General features: G+C 42.5%; 1 protein-coding gene across 2 annotated transcripts in view; it reads left to right on the top strand.

Moving 5' to 3' along the window:
- The window catches only part of LOC138656666 (bifunctional heparan sulfate N-deacetylase/N-sulfotransferase 3-like), an 857,911-nt gene that overhangs the window by 540,139 nt on the left and 299,921 nt on the right, over positions 1 to 17,851 (top strand). For both annotated transcript variants that reach the window (XM_069743761.1, XM_069743762.1), the window contains one exon: positions 4,607 to 4,735. In XM_069743761.1, the coding sequence (XP_069599862.1) occupies positions 4,607 to 4,735 (129 nt within the window). The remainder of the gene's footprint in view (positions 1 to 4,606; positions 4,736 to 17,851) is intronic.

Genomic DNA, 17,851 nt, shown 5'->3' with positions numbered 1-17,851 from the left:
GAGGTGAAACGGTGGGGAAGGGGGCCCACAACAAATTAGGTGACACAGTGGGAATGGAGCCCACAACAAATTAGGTGACACAGTAGGGAGGGGGTCCACAGGAAATTATGTGACAGTGGGGGGAGGGGGCCTACAGGAAATTAGGTGACAGTGGGGGAAGTGCCCACAGAAAATTAAGTGACACAGTGGGGGAGGGGCCCCACAGGAAATTAGGTGACAGTGGGGGAGGGGGCCCACAGGAACTTAGGTGACAGTGGGGGGAATGGCCCACAAGAAATTAGGTGACACAATGGGGGGAGAGGGCCAACAGGAAATTAGAAATTTACTCTGGGAGCCCCACACCTCATGTCACCTTTAGACTGTATGGGGGTCCCTCCCCTAACTGCCTCAGTTGCTGGAGTAATAGTTATGCTTCAGGCATCATATATTTTACTTACAGGACCTTGCAAGTCACACTGCTGCAGTCATCAATGTTCCTGTTTCTCCATACCATACTGCTGTGCTGCTTAGGCAGGACAACCGACAAATCACAGCATAGCTCCTTGCATGAGCTGTGCAGTGAGGTCACACAAAGAAAACTAATGCTGATTTGCTGCATTTCAGCCAATCAGCATTAGACCACCTCTGTCCTCGGTTTTGAGGATTAAGAGCCTGAGATACCACACAGGAACCAGGTGACTGCAGCATGTGCTTGTTGTGTGCCTCCTCAGACTCAGCCTTAAACAGTCAGCTGTGCCTCTGACTGTGCTGGCTGAAGTGAGGATGGCACTATGCACACACACGCTGGGCACAGTTCGCTCATCATCAATAGAAGCCGGCAGCTCAGGGGATGTGAAGGAGCTGCTGCACGGCTGCACTTCACATGATTTATACAGCCTGCTCATTCGTGCCAGCTTTAGAATAATGTGTGCATCACGCAGTGCACACTAGCATGCAGGGCAGGGGTGAGTGAAGGAGGCAGGGGCTGGGGCAAGCCCGGGCCCACCAGAGGATTCCGACCCTGAACACTGGCCATGGGCCAGCATTCATAGGAGGATCGCGATGACAGTCAGGAGGGTTTTCAACAGACCCACGTTTGTCATGACAACCAATCTGCACCCCGTGATCACGCAACAGGAATGCCTATGGGCAGGATCAATAATTTGCTTCCTCTCTGCGCATGTTAAATACCGCTATCAGTGATTGAAAGCGGCATTAAACTGGTCAATAGCCATGGATGGATCTCTGATCCACTCAAACCTGTTAGAGGAACTTGATGTCTCATTAAATCAGCCATCAATTGTGGGAAAGATGAGAGCTCAGCAAAGGCAGGGACACAGCCGATGACATACAGGTATGCATTAGTCATAAATGGGATTAAGATTTGTTAAATGCACCTATTTTTGTAGAAAAAGACACAAAAGTCATGAGATGATACTAATGTATTGACATTTTTTGACTTAACACACATTAAACCTGTGACAGTGTAATTTAAGAGCATTAGAATAAATCCAGTCGTGTAATCTACAATATTACAGTTTTAACAAGGGGATTTGATACCACATCTAAAAATACAAAAAATGTAGACAATATTTCCTTAACTCAAAAGAATTTTTAAGCAGATTTCCTAACCCCCATCTGTACAAACGTGAATATTTATTTGATGAAGTACAGTAGTTGATGTGTATAGAAAAGGCGAACTAAGAAATGGAGTAGAATATTTTTCTGACTATAAGATGCACTGTTTTCCTCCAAAAATTTGGAGGAAAGTGGGGATCATGTCTCATAGGACAGATGTACTTTATCTTATAGTCTGGCTGTGGAAGGGGTGGTGGCAGCGGCGGAGGAGTGGGTCACGGGAGGCAAGAGCCAGCGACTGCAGCTAACACTGTGCATTCTGCTAAAGAATATGAATATTCACTGCTCCCTATGCCCATAGTCACTCCCACCTCTATGCACTGAAGCCAACACTGAGAGGTAGGCGGGACTAAGGGCATGGGGGCAGTAAATAGTCATTCTGTTTAATAGCAGGTGCACTGATAGCCTCAGCTGCTTCCTGCTGCGGCAGGTAGATCACGTGTTCCCGCTATAAAACAGAATTAATTTTTGCTGCTCACCACGTCCATAGTTGTGGGCGGGGGAAGCAGTGAATATTCTGGCAGTTGATCTTGGCATGTGAGAGCGCATGGCAGTGATGTCATGCGCTGTTACACCCTGAAATCAACTGCTGGCATCATCACGGAATGCAGCGCTGCGAGAGAAAGGAAAAAAGGTGACGGGGTGTGTACACCATGATCAGGGCCATGTTTACCAGGATGGGAATGGGGGCCATGTTTACCAGGATGGGGATGGTGGCCATGGATACCAGGATGGGAATGGTGGCCATGAATACCAGTATGTGGTGGGTAGCCATGGATACCGGGAGGGTGGAGGAGGGCCATGGATACCAAGAGGGGGAGGCAAGCAATTTATACTTGCTTTCTGGGCCATATATACCTGCGTGCGGCCATATATACCAGGATTGGGATCATATATACCAGGATGGGGACATATACATATATAAATATATATATATATATATATATATATATATATATATATATATATATATATACCAGAATGTGGAATATTGGCACATACCCCTATAACAGTGTCATTATCCTTATAACCTTATAACAGTGTCAGCAGCAGATCCCACCCCCATAACAGTCAATCATCACCACATTTTTTGCTTCAATTGTTTTTTTTTCTCCTCTAAAACCTAGGTGCATCTTATGTTTCGGTGTATTTTATAGTCTGAAAAATATGGTACTTTGATGCGTGCGATGAAGTATTGTCCTGCATAAAAATCTTGGGTACTGTTATGGGCTGACATTATTAAATATGAGCTAGTTGGACCTTTTCAGGTTGATGATGGTCTAAAAATAGATTTGCCTAATAATTCTGCACACAATGTAGAAGAATATTTTAACCGAGTAGAAGACAACTGTTAGCAACATGTCAAATACATATTTCAATCATGGAATAGATTTTCTGTATGTTGGAGACTAGTTGTTCCAGCACAATATATTACATTGGTAGAAATAAGATAATGTAACCTGTAACATAGCAAAGAAACTAAATGGACCATTCCAAATAAGACACAATGAAATACATTTTTTAATCTAATACATTAATTTACTGCTTGAAAATAATTGACAAGGATAAGCTAAAAATCGAAGGACATTGTGTGCTATTTTTGCTAGCATGCCAATTATCTGTAATTTTCTGCAAAAATAAACTTGCAGAAAAATAATGGAACATCACTGTAGTAGTTTATAATTTGGCTTTTAGAAATTTTTCAGCTTTCTTCAGACGTTTTGAAAACAATCAGTCATTCAGTCAAATAAGTGCTAGTATTTTGATAAGGGCAAGTGCATACAATTGTAAAAGCGTATAAATCTACAATCTATAAACATTGTACTGATAAAGTAAAAGTGAAGATTTTGTATACTTTATTTTCTCAATGGAACATGCAAACGTTTATTCATCTATCTGTTAGTCACCTATATAAAATTGTGCAAAGGAGCAGCAGCATTAAAGGGGTGGTCTGAAAAACAAATTGTCTGCCTAAATGTCTATTTAATGCCATAATCTAACCTATTTTCTATTACACTTTACTTAAAAGTTCCATATCCTTCCCTCATTTAACTGCTTTATTTTTTTACTACTACATAATTTGTTTATGACACTTTGAGAATCCAAATGCATACTGGGATACTCAAATGAAATGTCATCAGGGGAAAGAGGCTGCAGTCAATGTCAAGGTAAGAAAGGTTGGGGACCACCAAACCTAACGACTGCACTGTAGGTGTCAGAACTAGTGATGAGCTCGGGTGACCTCCAAGTATTTATGACTGCTCGGATTTAGTTTCCATCGTGGCAGTGATTTACAGCCACTAGCCAGGCTGAGTACATGTGGGGGTTGCCTGGTTGCTAGGGAATCCCCACATGTAATCAAGCAGGCTAGTAGCTGTAAATCATTTAGCTGCCGGGATAAAAACTAAATTTCCGAGCAGTCATAAACACTCGGAGGTCACCCGAGCGTGCTCGGGAAAACCCAAGCGACGAGGATACCGGCTCAACACTAGTCAGAACTGGTCAAATTGGTGGCAATCTCACTGTTAGTGATCATCTTATAATATGTAGCATAAAGAGTAAATTATCAGATGATATTAAATGGTACAAAATAATTACCAGAGGACTGTTTGTTATATTATAATAGAAGTTTAGATGCAAAGTTGCAAATAAAGTTTAATGTTGCTTAATATAAGGTTATTCACTTAGGAAACAGAATACATTTCTTCACTGCTAATATTTAAAAATCTGCAAATTAGTTTTAGTATTTTTTATACATTGGATCTAACTATTTATTGTGCAGAAATAAAGATTAAAGAATGAATAGTGTAAGTTAATGGAAATAAAATGTATACATTAGTATGATAAAGTCTACTGAATTCTTATTAGAATTATTATAATATTAACTATTATCTTTATTTATTGGTAGAATCAAAACTGTCATATTTTACATTTAGATATACAGTAAGTATTGACAATAATTCTTCCATTTTTTATGATTTCTCTCTAGGTTATTCCTCGGCAAACCTGTGGTCTTTTCACGCATACAATTTTCTATAAGGAGTACCCTGGAGGTCCAGTTGAGCTTGACAGAAGTATACAAGGAGGGGAACTTTTTTTTACACTTGTTCTGAATCCAGTAGGTATTTTTACTTTAGGATTAATGACTAATAAAGTATTTATTTAAATGCTGAATTATGTTATGCTGTACTGTGCTATATCTTAATGTAACATTCTGTTCCATGGCTGCCATACCAATTCATGAAACACTCTTTGACAGTTTCAATATAGAATCCACACACTAACGTAATATGTGCATTGGCTGTTTTTCCAATTTACGGTATAAAGATCCTGAATTACAGCTTGGAAGATGGTTTAAAAGTACTTTCATAATTTTGTAGTCTTCTAAGCTGAAATTTCTAAAAACGCCAATACACATTAGAAAGCTGTCGGCCAAATGATCCCACGGCTGACATCTATTTTTCCCAACTCCCATTTATACGGGAATGCTCCGCCCTGTTGAGAGCTACTAATATTTCTTAGAGAAAGCCGTAGTCAGATTGATATGTCAGCAGTAGGGTTGAGCGACTTTTACTTTTTTAGGGTCGACTCGGGTTTCGCGAAACCCGACTAACTCAAAAGTCGAGTCGAGTGAAATCGGCCGATTATGGCGAAAAGTCGGGGATCGACCAAAACACGAAACCCAATGCAAAGTCAATAGGAATTTTTTTTTTCTCTCTCTCTCTCTCTCCTCCGTCCCTGAACAGAAAAGACACAGCTGGTGTTACACATTCTTAATCGCTACAGCGCACAAGCGATGGCGATAGGTGTCCACGCCCCTAAGACCTATGTCATCATTCTGCCCACGCTCCTTCATTGGCTGAAAAAATGGCACCAAGCGCGTCATACAAAACGCGACTTTGGCGCGAAAGTCGAGTACCGCATGGCCGACCCCACACAGAGATCGGGTCGGGTTTCATGAAACCCGACTTTGCCAAAAGTCGGCGACTTTTGAAAATTAACGATCTGTTTCGCTCAACCCTAGTCAGCAGCTTTTCTCTTCTCATAACAAATGTTTGGATAGTTCTCATCCCTAAAATCATCTCTCAGGAGAGGGTCGTGAGTCCTTCATACATATTACCTCATTGTTCTTTCTTGACAACAAAATAGGTGGATTTGGCCCACTGTTATCTAATGTATATGGAGGTCCTTAGTCTGCGTAGATCTTGGTTTTTGATAAATCATCTTTACAACTGGCACTAGGGATATAGGAAATACGAATTGTTCTACTGAATAGGCAGATAGCAAGCTAAAGCATCAGAGGCAGATCTCTCAACAAACCTGGGACTCATGAAAACATAATTTCATCCTACAAAAATCATAGTCATGATACAAAAATAAAACGGAAAAATAAAATCTTATTAATGAAAAAATGAAGTTATGACTCTCAGAATATAGTGACAGAAAGACAAATTATTTGTTTTTCATTGTTGTTACTAAAATCATGCAGACCACAAAATAATGTGTACACATTAGATATGCTGCACATTTTTTATTTTTTCCATATTGTTTTTTTGCTCTTCTTCAAAAAAGCCAGAACTTTTTTCTCTTCTGTTGACATAACTATATGAGGGTTGTTGATTTTTTTGGTATTTTTGGCGTGACAAGTTACAGTATAGATTAACATGATTCATTTTAACCTATAATGTACAATTAATGGGAATAAATCAATCACTTTTTGTGTTATATTTTTACAGTGTTAATCATGAGATACAGTTGACTTAGCAGCATGTATTATTTTGGCATGACCAAACAAGTGTAGCTATTCTATTTTAATGGCTTAAAAAATATGCAATTAGAGAAAAAATGTGGTTAATGTCGCCATTTTCTGAAACTAATAACTTTTTTTTGTGTGCTTGTGGTAGATTGCATTGGTACAATTTTAGTGTGCATACTATGTTTTGATGCATATTGCATTTTTTCTTGGGGTGCAGTCACCAAAAAACAATTTTGGGGTTGCAGTTTTTCTCTTTCAGATATTTCCCTTCATGATAAACAATTTTATATTTTGATAGATCTGAATTTTATGGATGCAGTAAAGCTAAATATGCTTTTTTATTTTTTACATATAAAAATGTTTAACTGGGCAATAATTATCTTTTGTCTGTTTTAGCCCCCTTGGGAACTTGAACCTATGAATGCTTGTACTATACACTGCAATATTTTAGTTTTCTTACACAGCTACCATGGCAACCCATTGTAGATATGGTGAATAACATGAAGACTGTATACACACATACACACAAATATATATAGGTGTTTGCCACATAATTAGAATATCATCAAAAAGGTAATTTATTTCAGTTCTTGAATACAAAAAATTAAACTGATATATTGTGCTTGATTGGCCTGCAAACTCGCCTTACTTTAACTCCATTGAGAATCTATGGGTATTGTCAAGAGGAAGATGAGAGACACCAGACCCAACAACGCAGACGAGCTGAAGGCTGCTATCAAAGCCATCTGGGATTCCATAACACCTCAGCAGTGCCACAGGTTGATCGCCTTCAATGCACGCTACATTGATGCAGTAATTGATGCAAAATGAGCACCGACCAAGTATTGAGTGCATTTACTGAACATACATTTCCATAGGCCAACGTTTCAGATTTAAAAATCATTTTTCAAGCTGGTGTTATAAAGTACTAGCTATTGAACCCGTTCTACGCCCGGGTGGCGAGCATTTATATTGGTACAGTTAGGTCCATATATATTTGGACAGAGACAACATTTTTCTAATTTTCATTATAGACATTACCGCAATGAATTTTAAACAAAACAATTCAGATACAGTTGAAGTTCAGACTTTCAGCTTTCATTTGAGGGTATCCACATTAAAATTGGATGAAGGGTTTAGGAGTTTCAGCTCATTAACATGTGCCACCCTGTTTTTAAAGGGACCAAAAGTAATTGGACAGATTCAATAATTTTAAACAAAATTTTCATTTTTAGTACTTGGTTGAAAACCCTTTGTTGGCAATGACTGCCTGAAGTCTTGAACTCATGGACATCACCAGATGATGTGTTTCCTCCTTTTTGATGCTCTGCCAGGCCTTCACTGTGGTGGTTTTCAGTTGCTGTTTGTTTGTGGGCCTTTCTGTCTGAAGTTTAGTCTTTAACAAGTGAAATGCATGCTCAGTTGGGTTGAGATCAGGTGACTGACTTGGCCATTCAAGAATATTCCACTTCTTTGCTTTAATAAACTCCTGGGTTGCTTTGGCTTTATGTTTTGGGTCATTGCCCATCTGTAGTATGAAACGACGACCAATCAGTTTGGCTGCATTTGGCTGGATCTGACCACACAGTATGGCTCTGAATATCTCAGAATTCATTCGGCTGCTTCTGTCCTGTGTCACATCATCAATAAACACTAGTGACCCAGTGCCACTGGCAGCCATGCATGCCCAAGCCATCACACTGCCTCCGCCGTGTTTTACAGATGATGTGGTATGCTTTGGATCATGAGCTGTACCATGCCTTCGCCATACTTTTCTCTTTCCATCATTCTGGTACAGATTGATCTTGGTTTCATCTGTCCAAAGAATGTTACTCCAGAACTGTGCTGGCTTTTTTAGATTTTTTTTAGCAAAGTCCAGTCTAGCCTTTTTATTCTTGATGCTTATGAGTGGCTTGCACCGTGCAGTGAACCCTCTGTATTTACTTTCATGCAGTCTTCTCTTTATGGTAGATTTGGATATTGATACGCCTGCCTCCTGGAGAGTGTTGTTCACTTGGTTGGCTGTTGTGAAGAGGTTTCTCTTCACCATGGAGATTATTCTGCGATCATCCACCACTGTTGTCTTCCGTGGGCGCCCAGGTCTTTTTGCATTGATGAGTTCACCAGTGCTTTCTTTCATTCTCAGGATGTACCAAACTGTAGATTTTGCAACTCCTAATATTGTAGCATTTTCTCAGATGGGTTTTTTCTTATTTCGCAGCTTAAGGATGGCTTGTTTCACCTGCATGGAGAGCTCCTTTGACCGCATGTTTACTTCACAGCAAAACCTTCCAAATGCAAGCACTACATCTGAAATCAACTCCAGGCCTTTTATCTGCTTAACTGAGAATGACATAACGAAGGGATTGCCCACAACTGTCCATGAAATAGCCTTTTGGTCCCTTTAAAAACAGGGTGGCACATGTTAAGGAGCTGAAACTCCTAAACCCTTCATCCAATTTTAATGTGGATTCCCTCAAATGAAAGCTGAAAGTCTGAATTTCAACTGTATCTAAATTGTTTTGTTTAAAATTAATTGTGGTAATGTCTATAACCAAAATTAGAAAAATGTTGTCTCTGTCCAAATATATATGGACCTAACTGTATATGGTCTCCATCCAGGTATGTGCTGCTCCATCCTGCGCCCCCATCCTGTCATGTGCTGCTCCCATCCTGCGTCCCCATCCTGTCATGTGCTGCTCCCATCCTGCGTCTCCATCCTATCATGTGCTGCTCCCATCCTGCGCCCCCATTCTGACATGTGCTGCTCCCATCCTGCTCCCCGTTCTGTCATGTGCTGCCCTATTCTGTCATGTGCTGCTCCCATCCTGTGCCCCCGTTCTGTCATGTGCTGCTCCCATCCTGCGCCACTGTTCTTTAATTTGCTGCTCCCATCCATATGCCCCATACGCTGCTCCATAAAGGTTTATGGCCCCCATAAAATGCTCCATAGTATATGCCCCATACACTGCTCCATAAAGGTTGATGGCCCGCCTAAAGATGCTCCATAGTATATGCCCCCGTACACTGCTCCATAAAGGTTCATGGCCCCCATAAGATGCTCCATAACATATGCCCCCATACACTGCTCCATAAAGGTTTATGGCCCCCATAAGATGCTCCATAGTATATGCCCCCGTACGCTGTTCCATAAAGGTTTATGGCCCCCATAAGATGCTCCATGGTATATGCCCCCGTACACTGCTCCATTATGGTTTATGGCCCCCATAAGATGCTCCATAGTATATGCCCCGTACACTGCTCCATTATGGTTTATGGCCCCCATAAGATGCTCCATAGTGTATGCCCCGTACGCTGTTCCATAAAGGTTTATGGCCCCAATAGGATGCTCCATGGTATATGCCCCCGTACTCTGCTCCATTATTGTTTATGGCCCCATAAGATGCTCCATTATGGTTTATGGCCCCATAAGATGCTCCATTGTATATGCCCCGTATGCTGCTGCAATATATAAAAAAAAATACCATACTCACCTATGGTCGCTGGGCGCGCTGTGGGGGTCAGGTGCTGGTATCGCCGCCAACTCAGGCCCCCCAGCACTTACTATATTCACCTGGCCCCGTTCCACCGCTGCGCGCTGCCATCTTCCTGGTCCTCTGGTCAGTCAGAGGGCGGCGCCAGTGCGCATTAAGCGCGTCATCGCGCCCTCTGAACTGAAGGTCACAGGCCGAGGACCGGGAAGATGGCGGCGCGCAGCGGTGGAATGGGGCCAGGTGAATATAGTCGATACTCACTCTCCTGGCGGTCCCTGCTTCTCTGTTGGAGATCGCGGTGTGCGTTTAGTGTTTACGCATACCGCGATCTCCTGGGAGCGTCACTCTGTGAGGCCCAGACTGCGCCGGCGCTTGCGCTTGCGCAGTCTATAAAGGCTTCGGACAGAGTGACGCTCACAGCGTTATATTATAGATTCCAATTCACTGAGATAATGACTTTTGGATTTTCATTGTCTGTAAGCCATAATCATCAACATTAACAGAAATAAACACTTGAAATAGATCACTCTGTTTGTAATGTCTCTATATAATATATGAGTTTCACTTTTTTTTATTGAAGAACTGAAATAAATTAACTTTTTGATGACATTCTAATTTTGTGAGAAGCACCTGTATGTATATATATATATATATATATATATATATATATATATATATATATATTTATATATATATATATATATATTTATATATATATACTGTGTGTGTATATATATATATGTATATATATATATATATATATATATATATATATATATATATACATATATATATATATATATACATATATATATATATGTATATATATATATGTATATATATATATATATATATATATACATATATATATATATATATACATATATATATATATATGTATATATATATATATATACAGGGTGGGCCATGTACCGTGCCTTGTGAAAGTATTCGGCCCCTGGAACTTTTCAACCTTTTCCCGCACATCATGCCTCAAACATAAAGATACCGAATGTAAATTTTTGGTGAAGAATCAACAACAATTGGAACACAATTGTGAAGTTGAATGAAATTTATCGCTTATTTAAAATTTTTGTGGAAATTCAAAAACTGAAAAGTGGGGCGTGCAATATTATTCGGCCCCTTTATTTTCAGTTCAGCAAACTCACTCCAGAAGTTCATTGTGGATCTCTGAATGATCCAATGTTGTCCTAAATGTCTAATGATGATAAATATAATCCACCTGTGTGTAATCAACTCTCTGTATAAATACACCTGCTCTGTGATAGTCTCAGGGTTCTGTTTGAAGCACAGAGAACATCATGAAGACCAAGGAACACAACAGGGAGGTTTGTGATACTGTTGTGGAGAAGTTTAAAGCTGGATTTGGCTACAAAATGATTTCAAAAATTTTAAACATGCCAAGGAGCACTGTACAAGCGATCATATTGAAATGGAAGGAGTGCAGAGTGCACTGTGTGCGGCCATGTCTGACTGCCATCAAACAGTGCGCCCTCCATAACCACATGCCAGAGCAGCCTGATGAGCGACAAGCCAGGGGGAGATGAGTGAGGCTTGTGTCTGTCTGTGTATGCATGTATGATGTGCATATCTGTGTACATCAGTGTGTATGACTGTATATATTTATGTATTTTTGTGTATTTGTCTTCAAAAATATGTATGTACATACTGTATCTACATATTGTGTGTGTATATCTGCGTATTGTATGTGTATATCTGCGTATTTTACTGTATGAGTGTGTGTGCATGTCTGCGTACTGTGTGTGCATGTCTGCGTACTGTGTGTGTGCATGTCTGCGTAATGTGTGTGTGCATGTCTGCGTACTGTGTGTGCATGTCTGCATACTGTGTGTGTGCATGTCTGCATACTGTGTGTGTGTATGCCTGCGTAGTGTGTGTGCATGTCTGCGTACTGTGTGTGTGCATATCTGCGTACTGTGTGTGTGCATGTCTGCGTACTGTATGTGTGTGCATGTCTGCGTACTGTGTGTGTGCATGTCTGCGTACTGTGTGTGCGCATGTCTGCGTACTGTGTTTGTGCGCATGTCTGCTTATTGTATGTGTGTGCATGTCTGCGTACTGTATGTGTGTGCATGTCTGCATTCTGTATGTGTGTGCATGTATGCATCTTGTATGTGTGTGCATGTCTACGTACTGTAAGTGTGTGTATGTCTGAGTACTGTATGTGTGTGCATGTCTGAGTACTCCATGTGTATGCATGTCTGCTTATTATATGTTTGTGCATCTCTGCATACTGTATGTATGTGTATGTTTACGTATTGTATGTGTACATGTCTGCGTATTGTGTGTGTGTGTGCATGTCTGCGTATTTTGTGTGTGCAGATCTGCCTATGTGAAGGATGAGGGGGAAGGCTAGGCCCTGTGTAGTATACCTATATTTCTCCTCTGTATCTGTGCATCATGAATCGTGGTATGTGGGCCCACTGAGACTCTTTTGCCTGGGGCTCACAAAAACCTGGAGCTGGCCCTCGGCAGCATCATGGTTTGGGCCTGCTTTTCTTCAGCAGGGACAGGGAAGATAGTTAATATTGATGGGAAGATGGATGGAGCCAAATACAGGACCATTCTTGAAGAAAACCTGTTGGAGTCTGCAAAAGACCTGACACTGGGACGGATATTTGTCTTCCAACAAGACAATGGTCCCAAACATAAAGCAAAATCTACAATGGAATGGTTCACAAATAAAAGTATCCAGGTGTTAGAATGGCCAAGTCAAAGTCCAGACCTCAATTCAATCGATAATCTGTGGAAAGAGCTGAAAACTGCTGTTCACAAACGATCTCCATCAAACCTCACTGAGTTCGAGTTATTTGCCAAGGAAGAATGAGCAAGAATTTCAGTCTCTCGATGTACAAAACTGATAGAGACATACCCCAAGCGTCTTGCAGCTGTAATCGCAGTAAAAGGTGGCGCAACAAAGTATTAAGTTAAATAATCGGCCGAATAATATGGCACGCCCCATTTTTCAGTTTTTGAATTTCCACATTGAGTGTCCTCAGTGGTTGATATCTTTTAACTGAAAAGATGGTAACAAATTGCAAGCTTTCGAGACTACTCAGGTCTCTTAATCAGGCATAGACTAAAAGAAATTCTGGAGAATCACATATTTATGCACAACACATCACAGGAAAAAAAAAACATGAATAAGACAGGTGGCATGAAGCAGAATTACCATGAGTGATAAACAGTTATGTCCATAAATATTGGACCAGTTCTTAGATAAGGAATGTATTATTGTCCCCTGATTGGGGACTGGTTCTGTTGTAATGGCCCCACATTGTCTGAGGGGCAAATTCCTTCGTTCCTTAGTTGATGTAAAAAGACATAAATCCATGCGACACATTCATTCCTGCAATAAGAGTGTCAAAGGTCATCATCGGTTTATATTCCCATATTCTTCTATCTCTTTGAGATTTGAAGTTACCTTTTAAAACAAGCGATACATACATGCTAGCCACCTTAGGGAGAGACCCAAGTTGGGCTAAATGTAGCGGGACGAAAGAGACCGAAAAGCCCTCTACTTAAAGGAAATACATAGTGGATGCTTTCCTGAAACGGAAAGTACTTGCAAGCAGCATAATACAAAGAATAGCAGGTTTACCCAGAATCCTTTGCAGTAGGCGGAGCTATGCAAAGGATTCTGGGTAAACCTGCTATTCTTTGTATTATGCTGCTTGCAAGTACTTTCCGTTTCAGGAAAGCATCCACTATGTATTTCCTTTAAGTAGAGGGCTTTTCGGTCTCTTTCGTCCCGCTACATTTAGCCCAACTTGGGTCTCTCCCTAAGGTGGCTAGCATGTATGTATCGCTTGCTCACCGAGCCCCACTCCATACAGCCAACCAATTCCAGCCCTGTGCTGATGAGGGCCTAAAGCCCGAAACACGTGTCCACAGGTAGGAATTGGTTGGCTGTGTAAATTTAGAAACTAATCCGCAGCATTGCACGCTTGGCGGTTCCAAGCGCTGTGGATTAGACAGGGGTGGAAAGAGATGATTTGCATAGCTCCGCCTACTGCAAAGGATTCTGGGTAAACCTGCTATTCTTTGTATTATGCTGCTTGCAAGTACTTTCCGTTTCAGGAAAGCATCCACTATGTATTTCCTTTAAGTAGAGGGCTTTTCGGTCTCTTTCGTCCCGCTACATTTAGCCCAACTTGGGTCTCTCCCTAAGGTGGCTAGCATGTATGTATCGCTTGCTCACCGAGCCCCACTCCATACAGCCAACCAATTCCAGCCCTGTGCTGATGAGGGCCTAAAGCCCGAAACACGTGTCCACAGGTAGGAATTGGTTGGCTGTGTAAATTTAGAAACTAATCCGCAGCATTGCACGCTTGGCGGTTCCAAGCGCTGTGGATTAGACAGGGGTGGAAAGAGATGATTTGCATAGCTCCGCCTACTGCAAAGGATTCTGGGTAAACCTGCTATTCTTTGTATTATGCTGCTTGCAAGTACTTTCCGTTTCAGGAAAGCATCCACTATGTATTTCCTTTAAGTAGAGGGCTTTTCGGTCTCTTTCGTCCCGCTACATTTAGCCCAACTTGGGTCTCTCCCTAAGGTGGCTAGCATGTATGTATCGCTTGCTCACCGAGCCCCACTCCATACAGCCAACCAATTCCAGCCCTGTGCTGATGAGGGCCTAAAGCCCGAAACACGTGTCCACAGGTAGGAATTGGTTGGCTGTGTAAATTTAGAAACTAATCCGCAGCATTGCACGCTTGGCGGTTCCAAGCGCTGTGGATTAGACAGGGGTGGAAAGAGATGATTTGCATAGCTCCGCCTACTGCAAAGGATTCTGGGTAAACCTGCTATTCTTTGTATTATGCTGCTTGCAAGTACTTTCCGTTTCAGGAAAGCATCCACTATGTATTTCCTTTAAGTAGAGGGCTTTTCGGTCTCTTTCGTCCCGCTACATTTAGCCCAACTTGGGTCTCTCCCTAAGGTGGCTAGCATGTATGTATCGCTTGCTCACCGAGCCCCACTCCATACAGCCAACCAATTCCAGCCCTGTGCTGATGAGGGCCTAAAGCCCGAAACACGTGTCCACAGGTAGGAATTGGTTGGCGGTGTAAATTTAGAAACTAATCCGCAGCATTGCACGCTTGGCGGTTCCAAGCGCTGTGGATTAGACAGGGGTGGAAAGAGATGATTTGCATAGCTCCGCCTACTGCAAAGGATTCTGGGTAAACCTGCTATTCTTTGTATTATGCTGCTTGCAAGTACTTTCCGTTTCAGGAAAGCATCCACTATGTATTTCCTTTAAGTAGAGGGCTTTTCGGTCTCTTTCGTCCCGCTACATTTAGCCCAACTTGGGTCTCTCCCTAAGGTGGCTAGCATGTATGTATCGCTTGCTCACCGAGCCCCACTCCATACAGCCAACCAATTCCAGCCCTGTGCTGATGAGGGCCTAAAGCCCGAAACACGTGTCCACAGGTAGGAATTGGTTGGCTGTGTAAATTTAGAAACTAATCCGCAGCATTGCACGCTTGGCGGTTCCAAGCGCTGTGGATTAGACAGGGGTGGAAAGAGATGATTTGCATAGCTCCGCCTACTGCAAAGGATTCTGGGTAAACCTGCTATTCTTTGTATTATGCTGCTTGCAAGTACTTTCCGTTTCAGGAAAGCATCCACTATGTATTTCCTTTAAGTAGAGGGCTTTTCGGTCTCTTTCGTCCCGCTACATTTAGCCCAACTTGGGTCTCTCCCTAAGGTGGCTAGCATGTATGTATCGCTTGCTCACCGAGCCCCACTCCATACAGCCAACCAATTCCAGCCCTGTGCTGATGAGGGCCTAAAGCCCGAAACACGTGTCCACAGGTAGGAATTGGTTGGCTGTGTAAATTTAGAAACTAATCCGCAGCATTGCACGCTTGGCGGTTCCAAGCGCTGTGGATTAGACAGGGGTGGAAAGAGATGATTTGCATAGCTCCGCCTACTGCAAAGGATTCTGGGTAAACCTGCTATTCTTTGTATTATGCTGCTTGCAAGTACTTTCCGTTTCAGGAAAGCATCCACTATGTATTTCCTTTAAGTAGAGGGCTTTTCGGTCTCTTTCGTCCCGCTACATTTAGCCCAACTTGGGTCTCTCCCTAAGGTGGCTAGCATGTATGTATCGCTTGCTCACCGAGCCCCACTCCATACAGCCAACCAATTCCAGCCCTGTGCTGATGAGGGCCTAAAGCCCGAAACACGTGTCCACAGGTAGGAATTGGTTGGCTGTGTAAATTTAGAAACTAATCCGCAGCATTGCACGCTTGGCGGTTCCAAGCGCTGTGGATTAGACAGGGGTGGAAAGAGATGATTTGCATAGCTCCGCCTACTGCAAAGGATTCTGGGTAAACCTGCTATTCTTTGTATTATGCTGCTTGCAAGTACTTTCCGTTTCAGGAAAGCATCCACTATGTATTTCCTTTAAGTAGAGGGCTTTTCGGTCTCTTTCGTCCCGCTACATTTAGCCCAACTTGGGTCTCTCCCTAAGGTGGCTAGCATGTATGTATCGCTTGCTCACCGAGCCCCACTCCATACAGCCAACCAATTCCAGCCCTGTGCTGATGAGGGCCTAAAGCCCGAAACACGTGTCCACAGGTAGGAATTGGTTGGCTGTGTAAATTTAGAAACTAATCCGCAGCATTGCACGCTTGGCGGTTCCAAGCGCTGTGGATTAGACAGGGGTGGAAAGAGATGATTTGCATAGCTCCGCCTACTGCAAAGGATTCTGGGTAAACCTGCTATTCTTTGTATTATGCTGCTTGCAAGTACTTTCCGTTTCAGGAAAGCATCCACTATGTATTTCCTTTAAGTAGAGGGCTTTTCGGTCTCTTTCGTCCCGCTACATTTAGCCCAACTTGGGTCTCTCCCTAAGGTGGCTAGCATGTATGTATCGCTTGCTCACCGAGCCCCACTCCATACAGCCAACCAATTCCAGCCCTGTGCTGATGAGGGCCTAAAGCCCGAAACACGTGTCCACAGGTAGGAATTGGTTGGCTGTGTAAATTTAGAAACTAATCCGCAGCATTGCACGCTTGGCGGTTCCAAGCGCTGTGGATTAGACAGGGGTGGAAAGAGATGATTTGCATAGCTCCGCCTACTGCAAAGGATTCTGGGTAAACCTGCTATTCTTTGTATTATGCTGCTTGCAAGTACTTTCCGTTTCAGGAAAGCATCCACTATGTATTTCCTTTAAGTAGAGGGCTTTTCGGTCTCTTTCGTCCCGCTACATTTAGCCCAACTTGGGTCTCTCCCTAAGGTGGCTAGCATGTATGTATCGCTTGCTCACCGAGCCCCACTCCATACAGCCAACCAATTCCAGCCCTGTGCTGATGAGGGCCTAAAGCCCGAAACACGTGTCCACAGGTAGGAATTGGTTGGCTGTGTAAATTTAGAAACTAATCCGCAGCATTGCACGCTTGGCGGTTCCAAGCGCTGTGGATTAGACAGGGGTGGAAAGAGATGATTTGCATAGCTCCGCCTACTGCAAAGGATTCTGGGTAAACCTGCTATTCTTTGTATTATGCTGCTTGCAAGTACTTTCCGTTTCAGGAAAGCATCCACTATGTATTTCCTTTTAAAACAAGTAATTTCATGTCCATAATGTTATGATTGGGGAGACAAAAATGTATTGCCACATGTAGATCCATTTTTTTTCTCTTATTGTGTGGTGGTGAGTAGGGTTGAGCGAAACGGGTCGAACATTTTCAAAAGTCGCCGACTTTTGGCTAAGTCGGGGTTTCATGAAACCCGATCCGACCCCTGTGCGGGGTCGGCCATGCGGTACGCGACTTTCGCGCCAAAGTCGCGTTTCAATGACGCGAAAAGCGCCATTTCTCAGCCAATGAAGGTAAACGCAGAGTGTGGGCAGCGTGATGACATAGGTCCTGGTCCCCACCATCTTAGAGAAGGGCATTGCAGTGATTGGCTTGCTGTCTGCGACGTCACAGGGGCTATA

Source organism: Ranitomeya imitator, chromosome 1 (assembly GCF_032444005.1).
Source record: "Ranitomeya imitator isolate aRanImi1 chromosome 1, aRanImi1.pri, whole genome shotgun sequence".
In the NCBI taxonomy this organism is placed as follows: domain Eukaryota; kingdom Metazoa; phylum Chordata; class Amphibia; order Anura; family Dendrobatidae; genus Ranitomeya; species Ranitomeya imitator.
Note: the sequence above shows the minus strand (reverse complement) of the source record. Positions and strands in the feature narration are given on the sequence as shown.